The sequence below is a fragment of the Nothobranchius furzeri genome, chromosome 9 (genome assembly GCF_043380555.1).
Source record: "Nothobranchius furzeri strain GRZ-AD chromosome 9, NfurGRZ-RIMD1, whole genome shotgun sequence".
Classification (NCBI taxonomy): Eukaryota; Metazoa; Chordata; class Actinopteri; order Cyprinodontiformes; family Nothobranchiidae; genus Nothobranchius; species Nothobranchius furzeri.
This window is the reverse complement of record NC_091749.1, coordinates 46,567,861-46,588,905: the sequence shown is the minus strand read 5'-3', so window position 1 is coordinate 46,588,905 and position 21,045 is coordinate 46,567,861. Positions and strand designations below refer to the sequence as shown.

The following is a 21,045-nucleotide window of genomic DNA, read 5'->3' as shown; positions in this document are numbered from 1 at the left end:
TCTGGCCACCCCTATCAAATTTCTCTCGAGGCGCCACTGGCCAACGGTCCATAAAAATGCCAGGGCCAATTTTCTTTGTCCCAGTCCACCCCTGCCTCCTCTGACCGCATGTCACTGGAGCTGCCCTGTTACGACTACAGCTACAGCTCCATACGTGTACAATTCTGTCATTTAAAAAATTAGAACAAAACATTTTCAGCAATCTCATTTTCACTGTTGGAGCAACGGCTGTCGTCGTCGTCTTCCTCCGCTTATCCGGGTCCGGGTCGCGGGGGCAGCATCCCAGTTAGGGAGCTCCAGGCCGTCCTCTCCCCGGCCTTGTCCACCAGCTCCTCCGGCAGGACCCCAAGGCGTTCCCGGACCAGATTGGAGATGTAACCTCTCCAACGTGTCCTGGGTCGACCCGGGGGCCTTCTGCCGGCAGGACATGCCCGAAACACCTCCCCGGGGAGGCGTCCAGGAGGCATCCTGACCAGATGCCCAAACCACCTCAACTGGCTCCTTTCGATCCGGAGGAGCAGCGGTTCTACTCCGAGCCCCTCCCGAATGTCCGAGCTCCTCACCCTATCTCTAAGGCTGAGCCCGGCCACCCTACGGAGGAAACTCATTTCGGCCGCTTGTATCCGCGATCTCGTTCTTTCGGTCATTACCCAAAGCTCATGACCATAGGTGAGGATTGGGATGTAGATCGACCGGTAAATCGAGAGCCTGGCTTTCTGGGTCAGCTCCCTCTTCCCCACGACAGATCGGCTCAGCGTCCGCATCATTGCAGACGCCGAACCAATCCGCCTGTCGATCTCCCGATCCCTCCTACCCTCACTCGTGAACAAGACCCCGAGATACTTAAACTCCTCCACTTGAGGTAGGACCTCTCCCCCGACCCGGAGGTGGCAAGCCACCCTTTTCCGGTCGAGAACCATGGTCTCAGATTTGGAGGTGCTGATCCTCATCCCAGCCGCTTCACATTCGGCCGCGAACCTACCCAGCAAGAGCTGAAGGTCAGAGCTGGATGAAGCTAGGAGGACCACATCATCCGCAAAAAGCAGAGACGAGATTCTCCTGCCACCAAACTCGACACACTCCACACCACGGCTGCGTCTAGAAATTCTGTCCATAAAAGTGATGAACAGAACCGGTGACAAAGGGCAGCCCTGGCGGAGTCCAACCCTCACTGGGAACAGGTCCGACTTACTACCGGCTATGCGGACCAAACTCACGCTCCTCTGGTAAAGGGACTGAATGGCCCTTAACAGAAAGCCACCCACCCCATACTCCTGGAGCGTCCCCCACAGGGTGCCCCTGGGGACACGGTCATAAGCCTTCTCCAAATCCACAAAGCACATGTGGATTGGTTGGGCAAACTCCCATGCCCCCTCCATCACCCTTGCAAGGGTATAGAGCAACGGGATTTAGCAAATGATGGTAAATGGCCTGTAATTGATATAGCACCTTCTAGAATCCTGAGGACCCCCCCCCCCCCCCCCAAAAGCCGCTTTACAGCACAATCAGTCATTCACCTGGAATATCGAACTTCGCACCAAATCTCTAAGGGAGAGCTCAGACACCCTGCGGAGAAAACTCATTTCAACCGCTTGTATCTTCAATGTCCTTCTTTTGGTCACTACCCAAAGCTCGTGGCCATAGGTGAGGGTAGAAATGTAGATCAACTGGTGAATCATGAGCTTCGCCTTCTGGCTCAGCTCTCTCTTCACCACAACAGACCAGTACAACGCCCACATCACTGCAGAAACAGCACCAATCTGCTTGTCAATCTCACACTCCAATTTTTCCTCACTCGTGAACCTGACCTCACACTAAAAACCATTGGGTTGTTTTCTCAACCCAAACACTGGGTTGAGAAAACAACCCAATGTTTTTTAGAGAGCTTGAGATACTTGAATTCCTCCACTTGGGGCAGAACCTCATCCCTGTCATGGAGAAGGCATTTTACCCTTTTCTGACTCAAGACCATGGTCTCGGATTTAGAGGATCTAATTCTCTTCCCAGCTGCTTCACACTGGAGATCTACAGGAGATCACGTTATGATGAAGCCAGTGTTACAGGTCCGGTCTAGGGGGGAGACCCACATCAGAAGAAATGTCATGAATAACAGGAGAATTGAGGAGACAACAGGCAGTTAACTGGGTTTGATGCAGCCTTGCTTCATTGCATAATTATTTACAAAATTACATTCCAAAAACATTTCTTCATTTACTCTTCTTTAGTCTTTTTCATAACCAAATATAATTATATCTAACATCCCATCATTTTACAATTACCTTGCAGGTCTCATCAAATTCAGCTGGTCGATTAATATATGTACTGTACGGTCTTTGACTAACACACATATTACCAGGAAATAGTACTTTTATTTCAATGTTCATATGTAACTCTCTACATGGTAAATAAGCTTATTTCAATACTTGAGGTTTAATTGAAAAAATATTTCTATTTACTATTGCTTGGTCTGCTTATCAATCCTCTTTCTACATAGTTTTTCCAATACAGAACCTTAAATAACCAAAAATAACAATATAAATCTAATTATTGTACTGTTACAAAAACATTTTTCAATTAAACTAAGACTTTTACAATTACAATTGAGTCTGAGCTGTTACACTCTTTTTAAGTTCAAGTTCAGGTTTAACTTTGTCTTCTAACAGTCAGAATATAAGTGAAGGTGGAGCACCACCATTAAAGAACCTCTGTCTGCTTTAGACAACGAGCATAGCTTAAACAGCCTCTTAACGTGGTCTACTTTTATGAAAAACCACCCAAAAATTGGCTATAAAATACCAGAACAATATACAGTCATGTGACATGTATGTATATTTTATACATTATTACCTGAATAACAGGAGAAATGAGGAGACAACAGGCAGTTAACTGGGTTTGATGCAGCCTTGCTTCATTGTATGAGGAGAAGCTGCAACGTGTTAACACGTTGGGTGCCCCCCAACCCCCCCCACCCCCCCCCCCACAACTGCTCATTACACCACCCCTTGGTGGCACACTTCACAGTCACATGCACTTGGAAATTAACCAGAGAAACTGGTTATCCTAAACTATCCTAATTGGGCGTTTATAAAGTCAGCAAAGATGCACAGAAAAGAAGACCAGACACCAGCGAGGGAGGATAAGAAAGACAGACGCAACAACCTTGTAATCCCCTATGTAGCCGGTGTATCAGAGAAACTCAGGAGGGTTTTCTCCAAACACAACATACCAGTGTACTTCAGGCCCATAAACACACTCAGACAGAAACTGGTTCACCCGAAAGACAAAACTCCCAAACACAAACTGAACAATGTGGTGTATGCTGTACAGTGCAGCAAGGAATGCCCAGACCTCTACATCAGAGAAACCAAACAGCCACTTCACAAGCGCATGGCACAACATAGAAGAGCCACCTCCACGGGACAGGACTCAGCAGTTCATTTGCATCTAAAGGACAAAGGTCACTCTTTCGAGGATGCCAACGTTCACATTTTGGACAGAGAGGACAGATGGTTTGAAAGAGGAGTAGAGGAAGCCATTTATGTCCACTGTGAGCAACCATCTTTGAACAGAGGCGGTGGTTTACGACACCAACTGTCTGCCATCTATAATCCAGTTTTGAGATCCCTTCCCAGATGCCTCAACGCCCACGCATATCCTGGGCCATCTGACCTCAGGAATTCACATGATAGGGTGAGGCCAGGCTTCACAATGAGCTCACCTGAAACTCTGGCTGAATAGGACCCACACCCACCCTCACACCTTGGCTCATGTGTTTATGTAGAAGATCATCGGGGTGTCTTTTGTTCCCTCTTCGGGGGGAAACTCCCACTGGGTTTGAATCTGGGACTCTCCACCATTTGACCTTAGAACTGAAGAAGCCTTGGATGAGAGGCGAAACGTCTTCAAGCAACTCAAAGAAGTCCCGACGCTTTTCTTTCAAAGCTCCTTAGACTACAATGACCTGGATGAGTGAGAACCTTCACAGACATACAACCAGAGAAACTATTAATTCCTGCCAGAACTCTCACCCTGCCCTAACTCAAATGCAGCAACAAATATATAGGCAAACTTCCATCACAAAAATAAGAAAAAAACAAATGTGACTGAACACCTTGTGCGCGTCACACCAGCAGGACCACATCATCTGCAAAAAGCAGACAGACAGACAACCGGACAAATTTTACACTCATTGCTGTCCATATTAAATTTTAGTCTAAAACATTGAGAACATTAACCCTAACATTAATCGTCCTAAAACGAATTACTTTAATTTGAAAATACATACTTTCAGAAAAGTCACTTTAGGTTTTGCTCCGCCTTCTTTTAAAAATTTCCGTGCAGCAAAGGATTGTGGGTAATACACTTCACATCAGTGTGGACTTGGGCGAAGGGCAGATCAAGGGTGCAAAAAGGGTGTTGTCAATTTCTGCACTTGAGAACTGGACTCCCTGCGCACTGATACTGCTGGACGGGATCGTGCAATTGAAGGGCTCAAGGGTGGAATTGCGCATATCAGGATTGGGCCTTAGACTGATTTAGTCTATTCACCTTTGCAGGTGTTTTGGCTTCATTAGCTGATTATGGTGTGAAACTTTGAGTATAAAATATTTAACCTGTTCACAGTTGTAGGGTTTGGCAAATTGAGTGCTTTAAGAGCTCTCTCTCTATATATATATATTACCTCTACTCATGGCCGATAAGCTGTGATACTCTATCTAAATATAGAATATCAACCCTGAGTGGTCTTTGCGGTGTTTATTCAGAAGATAGGAGTCTTTTTTTATTAGGGGGTTGTGCACACTTCGTTTTAATTCAGAAAAGAGCCAGGTTTATAAAAGTAAGAAGTTATTTTACCAACAATTTGTTGATTGGTCAAACAGTACCTAAAAACTGACTACTGCTGGACATTACATAGTGTTCTGACTGTGTGAGATTTTGAATTTGGGGTTTTCATGAGCTATAAGCCAAAATTATCACAATTATAACAAAGGAGGAAGACTTGAACTGTCTTACTTTGAATGCAATGAGCCTATCTTTAAAACACAAACATGGGTGCTGCTGATTCCAAATGTATATAAAAGTACTTTCTTTTATGTTTTAACATTTCCTCTTGCCTTGTATTTTCTGAAAAACAAAACCACCACCCAAACCACCACCACCACCACCACCACCAATAACCCTACAGTCATGCTTGCTCTTTTCAGTAATGTCCATCAGTCTGAATTTCACCAAGTCCTATTTCCTCTAAAGACTGATGAAAACACAGGATACAAAACAGAAGTCCATTACATACTTGAAGTAGTCATTAATAGTCTGCACTCTCTGCAGATTTGACATGTGCCTGTGGACCCATAAAGCCAGTGACCCAGATGGCTACAGGGCTGCGGGAAGCATGGAGTAATTTTGTGTGAATGTCAGCAGCAGTGCGCGCTTCCTCCGTATGTCCATACAGAATCGCACTTCAGGTGAGCAGCTTGCGGTGTGAAAATATGTGCTGTGTGCAGATACGCATATATTCTGTGACCCGAGTTCAGGCCCAGAGGGAGAGGGGAACATGACTGAAGCCAAGCACGCAGAGAGCAGCCGAGTTTGTGCGCAGAAACAGCCTCTGCATGTGGGATTAGATGGAGGCAGGAGGCAGAGAGGAGAATCGGAGAAAGCAGGCTTCTCAGCACTGGTATGTTAACAGCACATCAGGCTTTGTGTGTCCAAGCGTTATCTCGTATGTCTCTCTGCGCGCGCGCGCGTGTGTGTGTGTGCGTGAGGAGATGGAGCTGCAAGATACTGATTGGTTGTAAGCCCTCATGGGGTGTGGCCAGAATATGAACGCCTGCCATCCTGCCTTTCGCACCGCAAGCTTTTGGGGACAGTGACTGAGGAGGGATGTGGTGTTTCAGAGTGTGCAAGTGGTGGGGAGAGCATCGCAGCTTGTGAGAAAGGGGAGAAAAGAAAAGAAAGGAGGGAGGGGGTTTGGTAGAGAGAAAGAGCTTGTGAAGAGAAAGAGGGAGGGAGCATCAGGCAGCGAGGCTGGACCACCGCTCAAACACTGCAGTCTTTTTCTTTTGCTTCTCTGAGGAAACCTGCCCAACTCTACTTCCTACTTCTCTCGCTGCGTTGCCATGACCCTGACGGACACCTTGATCTCTTTGCCCACCTAGAGAAGAGGAGAGAAGCGCTGTAGCGGAGGAGGGAGTGACAAGAGGAGGCGACACCACACACTTTGCTTCAGTGATGAGAGTCTGGAAATTAATTAATCGCCGTCAGCACAGAGGGGGGAGACCAGAGAGGGGTACAGTAATAGAATAAGAGAGAGCTGAAGAGGGTGATTTGGTAGATGTGTGAAGAATAGACTGTGAAGAGGCGCAGCGCATCCCCTAGACACTTTTCAGAGGCAAAAAGGACAAGTTAGGGTCGGCGTGTGAAGCACAGAGGAAATTAGTCAAGGCAGTAACTCCACAGGGATTCTAATTCAAGAAGCGAAAGAATGGTCCAATCACAAGCATCCTTTATCCTTTCATCCCTCTCTCCAAACCTCCTCTTACATCCATAACAGCATCTGTACCGCTCATCTTCATGTCTTTTTTATTTTAGCTTCTGCTTTTTGCATGTCAGCAAAAAACACATCCGTTGCCACAATCACACACTCAGAGGCAACTCAGAGCACATCGCAGCATTGCATTCTCACTGGACGTCTCATTCATTACTGAGTAAAACAAGTTGATTTAGCCAGACCAGGGGTGTCATTACATGCTGGCCGGGAGCAGCTGCTCTGGAACTTCTCATGAGACCAGGTAGGACATTTCTGGATCCTTTTTCGCCTGCTCAGAGCAGCTGGACAGGTTAAGCTCCCCTGTCATTTATCTGATTGAACAGTTATGAGATGAAACTGCAAACCAGCTTATCTCAGAGTGAATGCCATCTATGCGTGAGGGATTACACAGAAGATGACAGGGATGTGCAAATGCATTTATAGATGGTAGAACTGTGTCCTAAACTTGTTTTGTTGTACAGATCTGTTAATGCAAAAATGCAAAGGCTTCTGCTGAGTGTTAGGGCAGAGTAGAGTAGAGATAAGGACTGAGTTGTAGCAGCACGTTGTCTTTAACAGGTCAGGTGTGCCAACACATAGAGTAAAATAAAACCAACAGCTGTAGGGAGTGCCAGGGATCAGGTGTACCTCGAAACCCTTCACCCAGCTCTAGGTGGAGTAAAAGCTTTCCCTTCAGTGTGGACTAATCTCAAAAGTGAAGTGACTATTAAAGACATCAAAGGCTCATTAAGCTTCCACAATGAGACGTTCAAGCACAGATGAGACCCCGTACCGGCGCAGTCCATCTCTGGACAGCAAACCAGACACACCGCCGTTCACGTCAGGGTTTCACCGCTTCAGTGGGGAGTTTGAGTATAAGAGACCTCCTTTTGCATTTGGCTTCCACACAACTAAGGGGCCACAGACCTCCAACGGACGTTACGCACCGGGGAAGAAGTATGTGGTGTTTTACCTGGACCTCTCCTTCATATTTCTTCTAGAACTGCGGCGCTGCAGGATGGCCGAGGGTTGCATGATGGCCCTGCGTTATGGAATGGTCTTCTTCAACCTCCTTTTCTGGGTGAGTTCATTAGCTTTTTTTTCTTATTCAAATGCATTAATAAGTTTTGCAAGGGTCTTGTTTGGTGGAAAAGCGATGCCTCTCTTTCTGAACTTTTTCAGTCTCTGTTATTCTGTCTTTTTCTTCCTCGTCTTGCGTGAGCTGTCTTGCAATCAAAGAGGTGTTAGATGAGAAAAGAGGGGCAGTGTGAGAAAGAAATTGTGCATTTAGATCTTGTGTACAGAGCCCACTGTGTGGGTGAGCAGAGCGTTCCCTGCTCCTGGTATTGTACTTTCAGTGTGGGTGTACTCTGCATTGTTTTCCTTGTTAAGCTTTGGCATATTGGGAGGCTGCGTTGTGCGTAGACTTTAATCACAGTGTTGCCATTGTGCAGGAGTCTTCTCTTGCCTCTACCATTCACTCCTCCCAGTGCAACAGCCCTCCTCAGTCCATCAGTGGATCTGCTGTCAGTCTGCGCTATCTGTTTGATGGTATCTGTTTGCTTCAGGGATGTCGGAGCTCCTCTGTGTCTGCCTCTGTCACTCTCACTCTGATAGCCCTGCAACAGATCACTTTCATTTGCACTGTGACGCCTGTCATTGCCCCCTCGCTGTGCTTCACATTTAAAGATCTTTAGCTTGTGTTCCACCACAAACTCCCACCGTGCAATTATTTGCAACTTGTCACAGAGTTTAAAGTGAACTTCGCCTCTGCGGTTACTTCTGTGGGATTGCTTGATTTGTCAAACGTCTGTTCTCATCACTATGAAATGAGGCCTTGAATGCTGGAATGTAATCCAGCAATTCCCTTCGAGAAATGAGTAACCTCATCACCTAAACATCCTCTACAAACTGCTGCAAAAAGTTGTGCTCTGGTGTTTATTATTAGCACATTTTAAGTCTAGAGCTGCTGGGGATAAATAACGACCACAAACAGCAGTAGTCCCCTCCTATTAGAAAGTCATTAATGTTTGAGTCCTCCAGGTGGAAAAAGAAGATGTCCTCTAAAATCAAAATTGACTCAGAAAATAATGAATCTGAGCTAAAGTGGTTGAATATGTCAAATGGCCCAGATTTTAAATGTCATGGTAATATTCTTGTTTTTCAGATGAGCAATTTGAAAGGTTCTGGATGTAACCCCTGTGTTTTCTGCACAAAGCTGTAGGTGGAGGAGCACATGGAAGAGCTTGACAGATTTCATGAAGTGGTTCGGAATAAAAAGTGCTTGAATTTACTTCACTTCTAGGCGCACACACACACACACACACACACACACACACACACACACACACACACACACACACACACACACACACACACACACACACACACGCACGCACGTACTGTATAATGTTAGACCACTGCCTTTACTTTTTCAGCTCATATTGTTTTCCAGATTTTAGGGATAAGAACTAAAATGTTCTTTTAAATCTAAAAAAGAAAAACTTTAAAGAGACCATGTGTATTTTTACCATTAATCCCTGGAAATATCCATCAAAACATTGTTGAAAAGTTTTTGGCAGCTTCGTAACATAGATGCTGTTTTCAGAGAAGGAGATGAATGTGCTACCAGCAGCAACACATATGCAATAGGTGTGTTTCCACTATGGGAACTTTCCGGCATGCACGTCTCCACTTCACTGGGCTGGCCAAATGGGTTATTTTCTGGGATATCTTCATAAACTTTTGGAGTACCTGAACAGGAGTAGGTGCTAACCCTAGCCCGGTCAAGACGCTGAGTGGAACATTTGGTTAACTCTTATTGGTTGTGGCTCAGTAGGAAATTACATCAGCAGACGCCGTCCAAAACAACTGGCATTAGTAAAACTAGAAGAGTTGCTGGTGAAGCAGAATGGAAATAAGCACCATTCACGCTGTTCTAAAATCGTTGATCATAACCTCCCGATGCCAGACAGAGCTGACCCGAGGCATGCAAACAAAGCAACTGCTTTGGACCCTCACACCACCAGGGGGGCCCCTGGTGCACCAAGATGACCTGAGGAAAAAATATTTTAACAATCTTAAATAATACAAAATAAATAATATTTTGAAACAATGATTTATCTATATAGTGTAATTTGGTTTTATTTTGTAGTGCGGCACATTTTACACATGTTTCTAATTTTTGAACAAAGGAAAGTAAACCTATGTGCAGTATGTGTTTTAAATCCGAGATCATGGTCTTGATTCAGAATAGAGTAGAATGCCTTCTCCAGGTCAGGAATGAGGTCTTGCCTCAAGTGGAGGAGTTTAAGTCTCTCTGGGTCTTGTTCACAAGTGAGGGAAAACTGGGGCGTGAGATCGATAGGCGGATTGGTGCTGCATCTGCAGTGATGCGGGCGTTGTACTGATCTGTCGTTGTGAAGAGAGAGCTGAGCCAGAAGGCAAAGCTCTGTATTTAAAGGTCGATCTACATTCCTATCCTCACCTATGGTCACAAGCTTTGGGTAGTGACCGAATGAATGAGATCGCAGATACAAGCAGCTGAAATGAGTTATCTCCACATGGTGCCTGGGCTCTCCCTTAGAGATAGGGTGAGAAGCTCGGTCATCCAGGAGGGGCTCGGAGTAGACCCGCTGCTCCTCCACATCGAGAAGAGCCAGTTGAGGTGGCTCGGGCAATGCCTTGGGATTCCCCCCGGAAGACCTGGTCCAATTAGCTGGGGAAAGGGAAGTCTGGGAATCTCGGCTTAAATAGTAAATGGCCTGTATTTGATATAGCGCCTTCTAGAGTCCTGGAACCCCCCAAGTTGCTTTACAACACAATCAGTCATTCACCCATTTACACACACATTCACACTGTAACAATTAATAAATATTAATTTTGACCATGAAATATCAACCTGATTGATCTTTGAATGTTTAATCAGAAGATTCTAGGGATCTTTGCTTCTTTAGGGACCATAAACACACTTCGTATTAATTCAGACAGAGACAGTATATAGTTTATAAAATGAATTTAATTCTTTTTCCTAATTTAATGTGATGTGGTGGATGTGAGGTGTTGTGATGGAAGCTAGATGTTGTAGCAACCGTTCTTTGTATCTGAGAGAAATTGTGAAATCTGGGTGTAAAAGAATTAGTTTTTTGGTTCTAACTAGAGTTGGTTATTTAAAAACAGCATCAGGCACAATCTGTGGTGCCAAGTCTACGCAACCTTGGTGTGGAGGTTCTCGTTCAATCCGGGGTGTCGTCTGGTCACTGCCGGTAGAGTGAACTCTGATATCAGGAACCCGTAGATAGTTCCAATAAGACCCGTCCAGGCTGAGGTCCCTCCAGGTGAAGGCCAAAAGCTGGAATTCTTATTTGCGTCTAAGGTTGATGTTTGTTTGGCTCTTAGAGAGTCGGTTGTCTGGTATCAGCTGCAGCGTTGCAGAGAGGCTTTTACAGGAGGTCAAAGGAGAAGATAGTTTCAAAAATGCTTCTTTCCTGAATTGGCTGGTTCGAGGGTCAGCTAGAAACTGAATTAATTGGGAAGTAAGTCTTGTTTTATTAAACTACTTTGTTATGATTTCTGGGCAAGTTTGGCCAATCAGAATTTGACACGTTTCTGAGTATTTACCAACGCCCCTCAGAAAGACACGCCTTCCTTCAGATACAAGATTCTTAACACTGTGAATAAGAATCTTTAACCCTATGTGAGGTGTATAAGTGTAAACAATGATTAACTTGTTAAATCAAACACATACTGATTTGTTTATGTTTATGTTTATGTATTTAGCAGACCCTTTTGTCCAAAGCGACTTACAAGTGATAATCGGCATGTTGCCCTTGAGGCTAACAACAACAGTAACAACAACCTGACATCAGTCATGGAGAGGAGGGAACAAGGAGTGGACAGTAGAGAGGGGGGACGAGTGCAAGGAAGATGCTAGTTAAGAAGATGCTCTCTGAAGAGCAGGGTCTTCAGGAGTTTCTTGAAAATTGAAAAGGAAACTGCTGTTCTGGTAGTGCTTGGAAGGTCATTCCACATTTGTTGAACGGTGCATGAGAAGAGTCTGGATTGTCCTGAGCGTGGTGTAGGCACTGCTACGATCCTGTGATGACCACAGCGGCCGGGCCGAGACGTAAGCTTTTGCAAGAGGATTCAGGTAGATGGGAGCCGAACCAACTCGGACTTTGTATGCTAGTGTTAGCCATTTGAATTTGATGCGTGCTGCTAGCGGTAGCCAGTGGAACTCAATGAACGGAGGGGTGACGTGTGCTCTTTTTGGCTGATTGAAGACCACATGTGCCGCTGCGTTCTGGACCATTTGAAGAGGTCTCGCAGTACAGGCTGGAAGACCAGTTAGAAGGGCATTGCAGTAATCGAGGCGGGAGATGACAGTAGATTGCACCAGGAGCTGGGGGGCGTGTTGTGTTAGGTATGGTCTGATCTTTCGTATGTTATACAGCGCAAAGCGGCATGAACGAGCAACAGAGGCAACATGGTCTTTAAAGTTCAGGTGTTCATCAATCACAACACCCAGATTTCGAACTGCCTTTGAAGGAGCCAGAGATAGGAAGTCATTTTGGATTGAGATATTGTGCTGTATGGATGGTTTTGCTGGCATGACAAGTAGTTCAGTTTTAGAGAGGTTGAGTTGGAAATGGTGGGATTTCATCCATTTTGATATGTCAGAGAGACAGTTTGATATTCGTGCAGAGACAGTGTGGTCGTCCGGTGGAAATAACAGATAGAGCTGGGTGTCGTCTGCATAGCAGGGGTAGGAGAAGCCATGTGATCGAATGATCTCACCCAGTGAGGTGGTATATATGGCAACGAGAAGAGGTCCTAGTACAGAGCCCTGGGGGACTTCTGTGGCAAGATGGTGCATGGTAGAGGATTGTCCAAGCCGAGATTCACTGAATGATCGTCCTTTGAGGTACGATTCAAACCAGGCATGTGCTTTCTCTGTGATGCCCATGGTAGAGAGTGTGGACAAAGGGAAGCCATTGTTGACAGTGTCAAATGCAGCCGATAAGTCAAGCAGGATAAGCACTGAGGATTTGGCAGTCGCTCTAGCTTCTTTTAAGGATTCCGTCACTGCTAACAGAGCAGTTTCAGTGGAGTGGCCCTTTTTGCACCCAGATTGGTAAGGGTCAAGCAGACAGTTTTGTGAGAGGTATTCTGTGATCTGCTTAAAAGCCACCATTTCAATGATTTTGGACAGAAAAGGGAGGAGAGAGATAGGTCGGTAGTTCTCCACATGATTTGGAGGAAGAGATGGGTTTTTTTTTTTAGCAGCGGTTTAACCTGAGCAAGCTTGAGAGAGGTGGGAAATGTACCGGATGTCAGTGAAGCATTGATCAAATGTGTGACTGCTGCGGCTACTGTAGGAGCAATAGCTTGGAGCAGCTTAGTCGGAATGGGGTCAAGTGGGCATGTAGTAGGGCGGCTGCACGTGAGAAGCTTGGACACACAGTTCTCAGTGAGAGGGGAAAAAGAGGAAAATGAAGCAGTAGGGCCTGAGATGGTTGGGCTAGAAGGAGTTTGTGATAGCGAATGTTCAGGAGTGGCCCGCTGAGTAAACTGTTTGTTTATAGCTGCCACTTTGTCAGTGAAGAATGAGGAAAAGGTGTCAGCTGATAGATTGTTGGTTGGAGGTGGAGTTGGAGGGTTGAGCAGAGTTTTGAATGTTGAAAATAGTTTCTGAGAGTCAGTAGAGCTGAGAATTTTTTCAGTGTAGAAAGCTTTCTTTGCATCAGTGATGCTGGCAGAGAATGAGGACAGTAATTCATGAAATTTCAATTGATCACCAGGATCTTTTGTTTATTTCCGTTTCGCATCTCTAAGATTGGTGCGTAGAGACCGGAGGGTATCATTTAAGGGTGCGACTGAGAGGATCTAGCAGGTCTAGTGGCTAAAGGGCACAAGTTGTTAAGACAAGAGCAGAGTGTGGAGCAGAGAGACTCGGTGGCATCATTCACTTCATAAGCAGAGAATGTGCTGGGAGATGGAAGCGTGGAGATAACAAGAGAGGAGAAGTGGTTGGGTGCCAGATTGCGGAGGTTGCGGCGGAATGAGACCATTGGGGAGGAAGCAGTGGACCTCCCTTGTAGATTCATGCTGAAATGGTTGAAGTAATGGTCCGAAAGATGCAGCGGTGTGGCAGAGATTGTGTCTATGGCACAGTTTCTGGAGAAAATTAGGTCAAGTGCTTTTCCAGCTTTGTGAGTTGGAGGACTTTGTACTAGTTTTAGATCAAATGATGACATAAGTGACAGGAAGCCTGATGAGCTGGGGTTGGCCAGGTGAATATTCATGTCTCCAAGGACCATTGTGGGACAGTCGTGCTCAGGAATGGAGGAGAGCAGGGTGTCGAGTTCATCAAGAAAGTCTCCGAGTTGACCTGGTTGGCGATATATGACAACCAAAAAGAATTTTTTCGGTACAGTTACCTGGATGGCATGGTATTCAAAGGAGTTGTATTTAGTGATGGGTAGCAACTGACTGTATATCCATTTGTTGGAAATTAACATGCCTGTCCCACCACGTGTGATACAAATGGATCATTGTGAGTGTAGGGTATTACTACATACTAGAATCACACTGTTTGCTATCAGTTGTAGATTCTGAGAATGACCAAGCAGATTAGCATATGAAGCTTATATCATGTATAAATATCCAGGATACTTATATAATCGATGTAAGTTCATACACCAACCTTATGGGGGTTAAGTGTCTTGCCCAAGGACACAACAACATCAACAGCGGGGGCTCGAACCTGCAACCTTCCGATTACGGGGTGAGCACTTAACTCCTGTGCCACCGTTGCCCCGGCTTAGGCTGCTGCCTCTGCGACCCGACTTTGGATAAGCGGCTGAAAATGGACGGATGGATGGAAAGTAAACTTAACTTTTAAAATGTAAATTCAGTGTTTGTCTGCTGATGTTTCTTTCAAATAGTTGAATTAATATACCACACCTAAATAATAATCTGCATTTCTAAAATCAAATTAATTAGATTGTTTTAGTTGGTTTGCTGCTCCAGTAAAGTTAAAATCAATATCCATAATAATAATTACAAAGCTAATTACAAAATAAACCAATGATAGTGGGTATGTTACACAAATGGCGTAGCCTAGGCATGATGAATCATCTGGTGTTGACTTGTTGGTATGGGGGGAATCAAAGAGAAACTTGCTTAGGGCCCCACAAAGGCTTGGGCCTGCCCTGATGCCAGAAAACACGACAGAGTTCTCCCAGAACTACTTAATTCAGAAGGCTTTGTTGTCTCAAAGAGCGCTGTAAAAATTAGTTTCTCCTGATCATTGAACACCACATTTTACATCACAAAGCAGCTCTCGTCCTCTGAATGGATTAAGTTATGCTGTACTTCAATTCAATTCAATTCAATTCAAATTCATTTCAAAAATACTTTATTAATCCCAGAGGGAAATAGATTCGATAGAATCAAACTTTTACTATTGTTATTGTTATTGTTGATGCTTTTTGACATCACTCACTGCCGAAGCAGTTGCCATTTGCTGACATCTCAGCAAAATCCTGCAGAAGCTGAATTTGTATGGAGGACCTCCCAGAATTTACCTTGAAGTTTTGACAACGGAAACATGCCTAATTAGTATATATAAAACAATACAAATAATATAACTGCTGTGAAAAAACTTTTTCCTCCTTAAAGATTTCTTGATCGTTTGTTGTCACGCTGAAATGTTCCAGCTCAGCAAACACATTCTAACATCAGACAAAGATGAGCATCAAATACAAAATGCAACTTGGTTTGCAGAATTGTCTTGATTCCGCCACATTGCAGGGTTTTCCAGTATTTATGGTCAAAAGTCAAAAGATCTCCTTCAGGATTTTCTGGTCATGAACAATTTATGGTTTCATCAGTTACAGCAAAAGGTCCAGCTCCTGAAGCAGCAATCAGCCCCACACCATCACACCCCCACCTCCACGTTTGAGTGTATTTATGAATTTTCTTTCCTGAAATGCAGTGTTAGTTTCATAAAGTTCAAACAAACATATCTCTTTTTTTTATTTAGAGCTTGAGATGTTCTGTTTTTTGAATTTCTTTAGAGCAGGACTTGATGTGCTGCTTTTTGAGATTGTCATGCAGTCGGATGGTTTGATTGAAGGAATTTCTTAAATCTACAGTTTTGGCTGGTAAAAATAAACTCAACTTTCCTAATAATCTGGCTAATCACAGTTAAATCATGATTCAACAGGCAGTTTAAATACTTTTTCACAGTACTTTACTCATATGATACTTATATTTGTGAGGTGTCGGCACCTTGGCTGCAAGTGTTAATAAACTGCCACATTGTGTTGAATTCAAAATATCACTACTCCAATCGGTAAAAACAGCGGAGGTGCTGGAGCATCCTTGTGAAACCAAGGGGATAATGTGAGATAGTACTTTGTGTGGATGAGAAAAAGAGCATCTTCACGCTGTGTGAAAAACAGGTGTGATTCCGATTTTTATGAGCAGTGCTGTGTGGTGTTTTTGCACTCTGCCTTTAGTCACACCGAGCATAAAACTCCAAGCTTTTGCACGATGTATAATCAACTGATCAGCAGCTGTTAATTTGTATGAAGGACATTTTAGGCTGTGTTAATCCAACATGGCATCATGTTCTACACACCCGGCAATATCAGAATGGATGAAAGTAAACTCTTGTACAAATTTATTAGGGAAGATTGGAGGAGTAATGAGAAAACCCTGGTATCTCCATCTACATTGGAGCATATAATTTTATGGAGTATTTCTGTTGCCAGATCTCATTAGTATATGCTGCTGAGACACGGGCAGACCTTCACCTAATTTTCTTTTCCCCAAATTTGTTGATCTAGAAAAGCAATTTGGCATCTGAATGTTCAGACGATAGATGGCCTGTAATATGGCTCTAATATTTCCCTCACAGTGGGGGTTATTCAATTTCTCTGCTCCCACTGGAATAAATAAAATCAGGACCTGCCACTGATCTCCTCTTGTAAGTGGTCTGGAGATGTTCTGGTGGCATGTGAGAATGCAAATGCCTGCAGCATTTTCCCCTCATTTCTTGCAGGTATTTTCTACCTTCAGAAAAAGTGTAGGAAATCAGCTCGTAATGTTAGGTCTAAATGTGTAGCTGCTCAATTAAGATGCAGAGCTGCAGCTTCATATTAGAATTTTATTATTGATTTCAAGACAAAAACAATCATCAGAGAGACTCATTCCCTATTCTCCACATGCTGTTGCATCACTTCCTAGCTTCTGGGTGCTCAGACACACGCTTCCCGACACCCCTTTTTCATGTTTCACACTGTGAGAGCATCATCCTCAGCAGCAAATCTCATGCAGCCACGTACAGTTCATGTGTGAATGGAAACTGCCAAAAAAGTTTAGCCCAAAATGTTCACACATCGTCCTAAAAAGCTCCAGTGTTTCTGTGTGAAAATGTCCCAGAAGGGGCATAAAGTTCAGAGAAGCAACTTTTTGGAGCGACCACAGTATTATCATAAAGAAGATGAATCATAGATAAAAACAATTATGTGAGAAGCTTGGACAAAAGCTGCTCTGAACATTCTGATTACAAAGGTGAGCTCCCTGACTTCCATCGATGTGGTAGCTGGAAAGTTACTAGTTCCTTTGTCAACAGGGGCATTGTTTTCTCATTCTTCTAGTGCCCATGCGGTTCGGTTTTCTCAGAACATGTGTGCTTAATTAATAGTTATTCGCTTGCAAGGTGATGCCCCACCTTTCAGTTGGAATTCAGAAAGCTTCTTGGAGAAGTAAAATGTTTTCCAAAAGATGTCCAGCTGATAGGATTACCATGCTTACCATGCCCTGGATGAGTGAGAGTCATTACCAGCAGGATGCCAAAGGGTAAGGAAACTGAGGATGATGGTTTGGATGGATCAGGCTGAGGCTTATCTGGGGAGTGCAGTGATTGCTGGCTAGGAGGAAGTAGACTAAGGATTGGAACTCTGTCTCAGTGGGTTTATTACTTGGCCAACTTTGGATCATCACACAAAACAATAGAAAATAATACAGAAACTAAGAGGAAATGAATGAAGAATTGGAGGAGGTCAGGACTGAAACAGCAACAAATGATCAGGGGTCTCATTTATCAAACATTGCGTAGAATCCGTACTAAAACCGTACTTAAGCTCAGCAAAAAAATGTACTTACGACAAGCAGGTTTGTGATCTATCAAACATGGAGTACGCACAGCTGCACGCAATCTCCGCTTCATAAATCAGATACTATCTAGAAAGGTTCTCAGCTGCTTTTTAGTCACATCCCGCCCTCACCACGCCCACTTACTGCCATAAATAGTCAATGCAAAGTGCCTTGTGGATCTCATGTAAATAGCCGGCTTGTTGCAGCACTCCACCAATGGCGACCGTAGATCAAGGCAGATCAAGGAAGCGCAATTTCACAGAAGCAGAAATTCAGGTACTTGTGGGTAGGGTGGAGAAATGATAGGAAGTGTTTTTGCAAAACAAATAATGAAAATCCACGGGGTGGCACAGCGTTGCTGAAGACGCCAATGCTGTGAATTCTTCAGAGAGATCTGTGGCGGATATTAAAAAAAAAGGTCCAATCGGGATTTGATCCCAAGACTCCTGGGTGAAAGTCACGTACACTAAACAGTCAGCCAGACGCAGATCTCCCTTGTCCAAGTAGCCAGGGTGTATGATCAATTGGGTCACAGTGACAGGACACACACACAGTCACAGACGCATGCCATTCTGTCTCAATCTGTCCCCCCTGCTGATATTCTGCATTCTGTATTCTGCGCTTCAGGCTGTGTGTGTGTGTGCGCGCATTTGGGGGGTCTTGTTCTGTGTGAAAACGAAGCGGTACAAGTGATAATGCTGCAGGATTTCATAATCTTATTCTTCTCAGCAGCAGCACTGCAGGTATTCTCCATGTCCAAAATGTGCGCAAGCCAGGTCCTCAGTCAACTTAAAGTTGTGCACATTTTTCCACTAAGTTTTCTTTCATTAATCCCAAAGTTTGCGTGGAAAATTGCTTACGCAATTTTCCAATCCCGTTTTGTGCGGAAGCAAGCTTGATAAATGAGGCCCCTGAACAATAGAGAATGATGTTGGATTGTGCTCAGTAGCAGGTTAAAGATCAGGGGGCCTCATTTATCAAGCTTGCTTACGCACAAAACAGGGTCGAAAAACTGCGTAAGCAACTTTCCACACAAACTTTGGAATTTATAAAAGAAAACGTAGCAGGAAAATGTGTGTAACTTTAAGTTGACTAAGGACCTTGCTTACGCACATTTTGGACATGGAGATCACCTGCAGTGCTGCTGCTGAGAAGGATAAAATTATGAAATCCTGCAGCATTATCACTTGTACTGATTCGTGCGCACACAGAACACTTTGTTGTGCCACTGCTGTGACCTCCAAAAGCACTTCCTTTCGTTTTTCCGCCTCACCCACAAGTACCTCAATTTCTACTTCAGTGATATTCCTTGATCTGCGATCGCCACCGTCAATGGTGGAGTCCTGCAATGAGCCGGCTTATGTATTTGCATGAGATCCACAAGGCACTTTGCATCAGGGGCGTCGGACTGGGGGGGGAAAGGGTACCGTTTACCCAGGGCCCACTGCAGGGAGGGGCCCTGAGACAGCTTTGAATAAAAATGTTTTATTGTTGTTGTTTTTTCCCCCCAACTTACTTAATGTCTTAATAAACTTCCCTTTACCTGGATAAAGAGGTTAAGAAACAGCATTTCGCCTTAAAAATAATAACTGAATAATCTCTGAGGCATCTATCACCCCTTAAAAATGTGCAAAGTGGTTTAGTCCACACCAGCGGCCAGGGGCATGTACAGCTAATGAGACATCGCAGATGCCGACAGCCAGAGCTGGAGGCAGGAGAGTCAGTCATGTCTTTTCCCAAGAAAGGGAAATCTGGCTTCCAGAAAAGAAAAGAAGGAGAAGGAGAAAAAGTTAATTGAACAGAAGCAAGTAGAAGGAAGGTGAGCAGCAGCAGCAGCAGAACACAGTTTTAGCTGATATTAGCTAGCTCTCAGAAGCTGCATTCATGTTAGGTGTTCAGTGTTAAACGCCTTTAGTTTCACCATCAAGATCAAATATAAATTAATTAGTGTTATCAGTGATAACACTATTTAATTTATATATACAGGTGCTGGCCAGTAAATTAGAATATCATCAAAAGGTTGAAAATATTTCAGTAATTCCATTCAAAACGTGAAACTTGTACATTATATTCATGCAATGCACACAGACCAATGTATTTCCGATGTTTATTACGTTTAATTTTGATATTTATAGGTGACAACCAATGAAAACATCAAATCTGGTATCTCAGAAAATTAGAATATTCTAAAGGCCAATGAAAAAATGTTTGTTTCTCTAATGTTGGCCAACTGAAAAGAATGAACATGAAAAGAATGTGCATGTATAGCACTCAATACTTAGTCGGGGCTCCTTTTGCCTCAATAACTGCAGTAATGCGGCGTGGCATGGACTCGATCAGTCTGTGGCACTGCTCAGGTGTTATGAGAGCCCAGGTTGCTCTGATAGTCGTCTTCAGCTCCTCTGCATTGTTGGGTCTAGCGTATTGCATCCTCCGCTTCACAATACCCCATAGATTTTCTATGGGGTTAAGGTCAGGCGAGTTTGCTGGCCAATCAAGGACAGGGATACCATGGTCCTTGAACCAGGTGCTGGTGGTTTTGGCACTGTGTGCAGGTGCCAAGTCCTGTTGAAAGGTGAAGTCTGCATCCCCATAAAGTTGGTCAGCAGCAGGAAGCATGAAGTGCTCTAAAACTTCCTGGTAGACGGCTGCATTGACCCTGGACCTCAGGAAACAGAGTGGGCCAACACCGGCAGATGACATGGCACCCCACACCATCACTGACGGTGGAAACTTTACACTGGACCTCATGCAACGTGGATTCTGTGCTTCTCCGCTCTTCCTCCAGACTCTGGGTCCTTGATTTCCAAAGGAAATGCAGAACTTGCTTTCATCAGAAAACATAACTTTGGACCACTCAGCATCAGTCCAGTCCTTTTTGTCCTTGGCCCAGGCGAGACGCTTCTTGCGCTGTTTCTTGTTCAGGAGTGGCTTGACACACGGAATGCGACACCTGAATCCCATGTCTTTCATGAGTCTCCTCGTGGTGGTTCTTGAAGCGCTGACTCCAGCTGCAGTCCACTCTTTGTGGATCTCCCCCACATTTTTGAATGGGTTTGTCGTCACAATTCTCTGCAGGGTGCGGTTATCCCTAGAGCTTGTACACTTTTTTCTACCACATTTTTTCCGTCCCTTCGCCTGTCTGTTAATGTGCTTGGACACAGAGCTCTGCGAACAGCCAGCTTCTTTAGCAATCACCTTTTGTGTCTTGCCCTCCTTGTGCAAGGTGTCAATGATTGTCTTTTGGACAGCTGTTAAGTCAGAAGTCTTCCCCATGATTGTGGTGCCTTCAAAACAAGACTGAGGGACCTTTTAAAGGCCTTTGCAGGTGTTTTGAGTAAATCAGCTGA

General features: G+C 44.4%; 1 protein-coding gene across 5 annotated transcripts in view; it reads left to right on the top strand.

Annotated features, from left to right (window-relative positions):
* tspan4a (tetraspanin 4a) overlaps window positions 1-21,045 on the top strand; it is a 276,682-nt gene that overhangs the window by 61,462 nt on the left and 194,175 nt on the right. Inside the window, exons 1-2 of one of the 5 annotated variants that reach the window (XM_070554911.1) lie at window positions 5,426-5,465; window positions 7,531-7,610. In XM_070554911.1, coding sequence (XP_070411012.1) covers window positions 5,441-5,465; window positions 7,531-7,610 — 105 coding nt within the window. In that variant the 5' untranslated portion in view covers window positions 5,426-5,440. Of the gene's footprint in view, window positions 1-5,425; window positions 5,466-5,600; window positions 5,678-6,648; window positions 6,792-7,105; window positions 7,611-21,045 lie in introns of those variants that run through there. The other 4 variants (XM_054732257.2, XM_015953661.3, XM_015953662.3 and 1 more) reach the window with 4 other exon arrangements.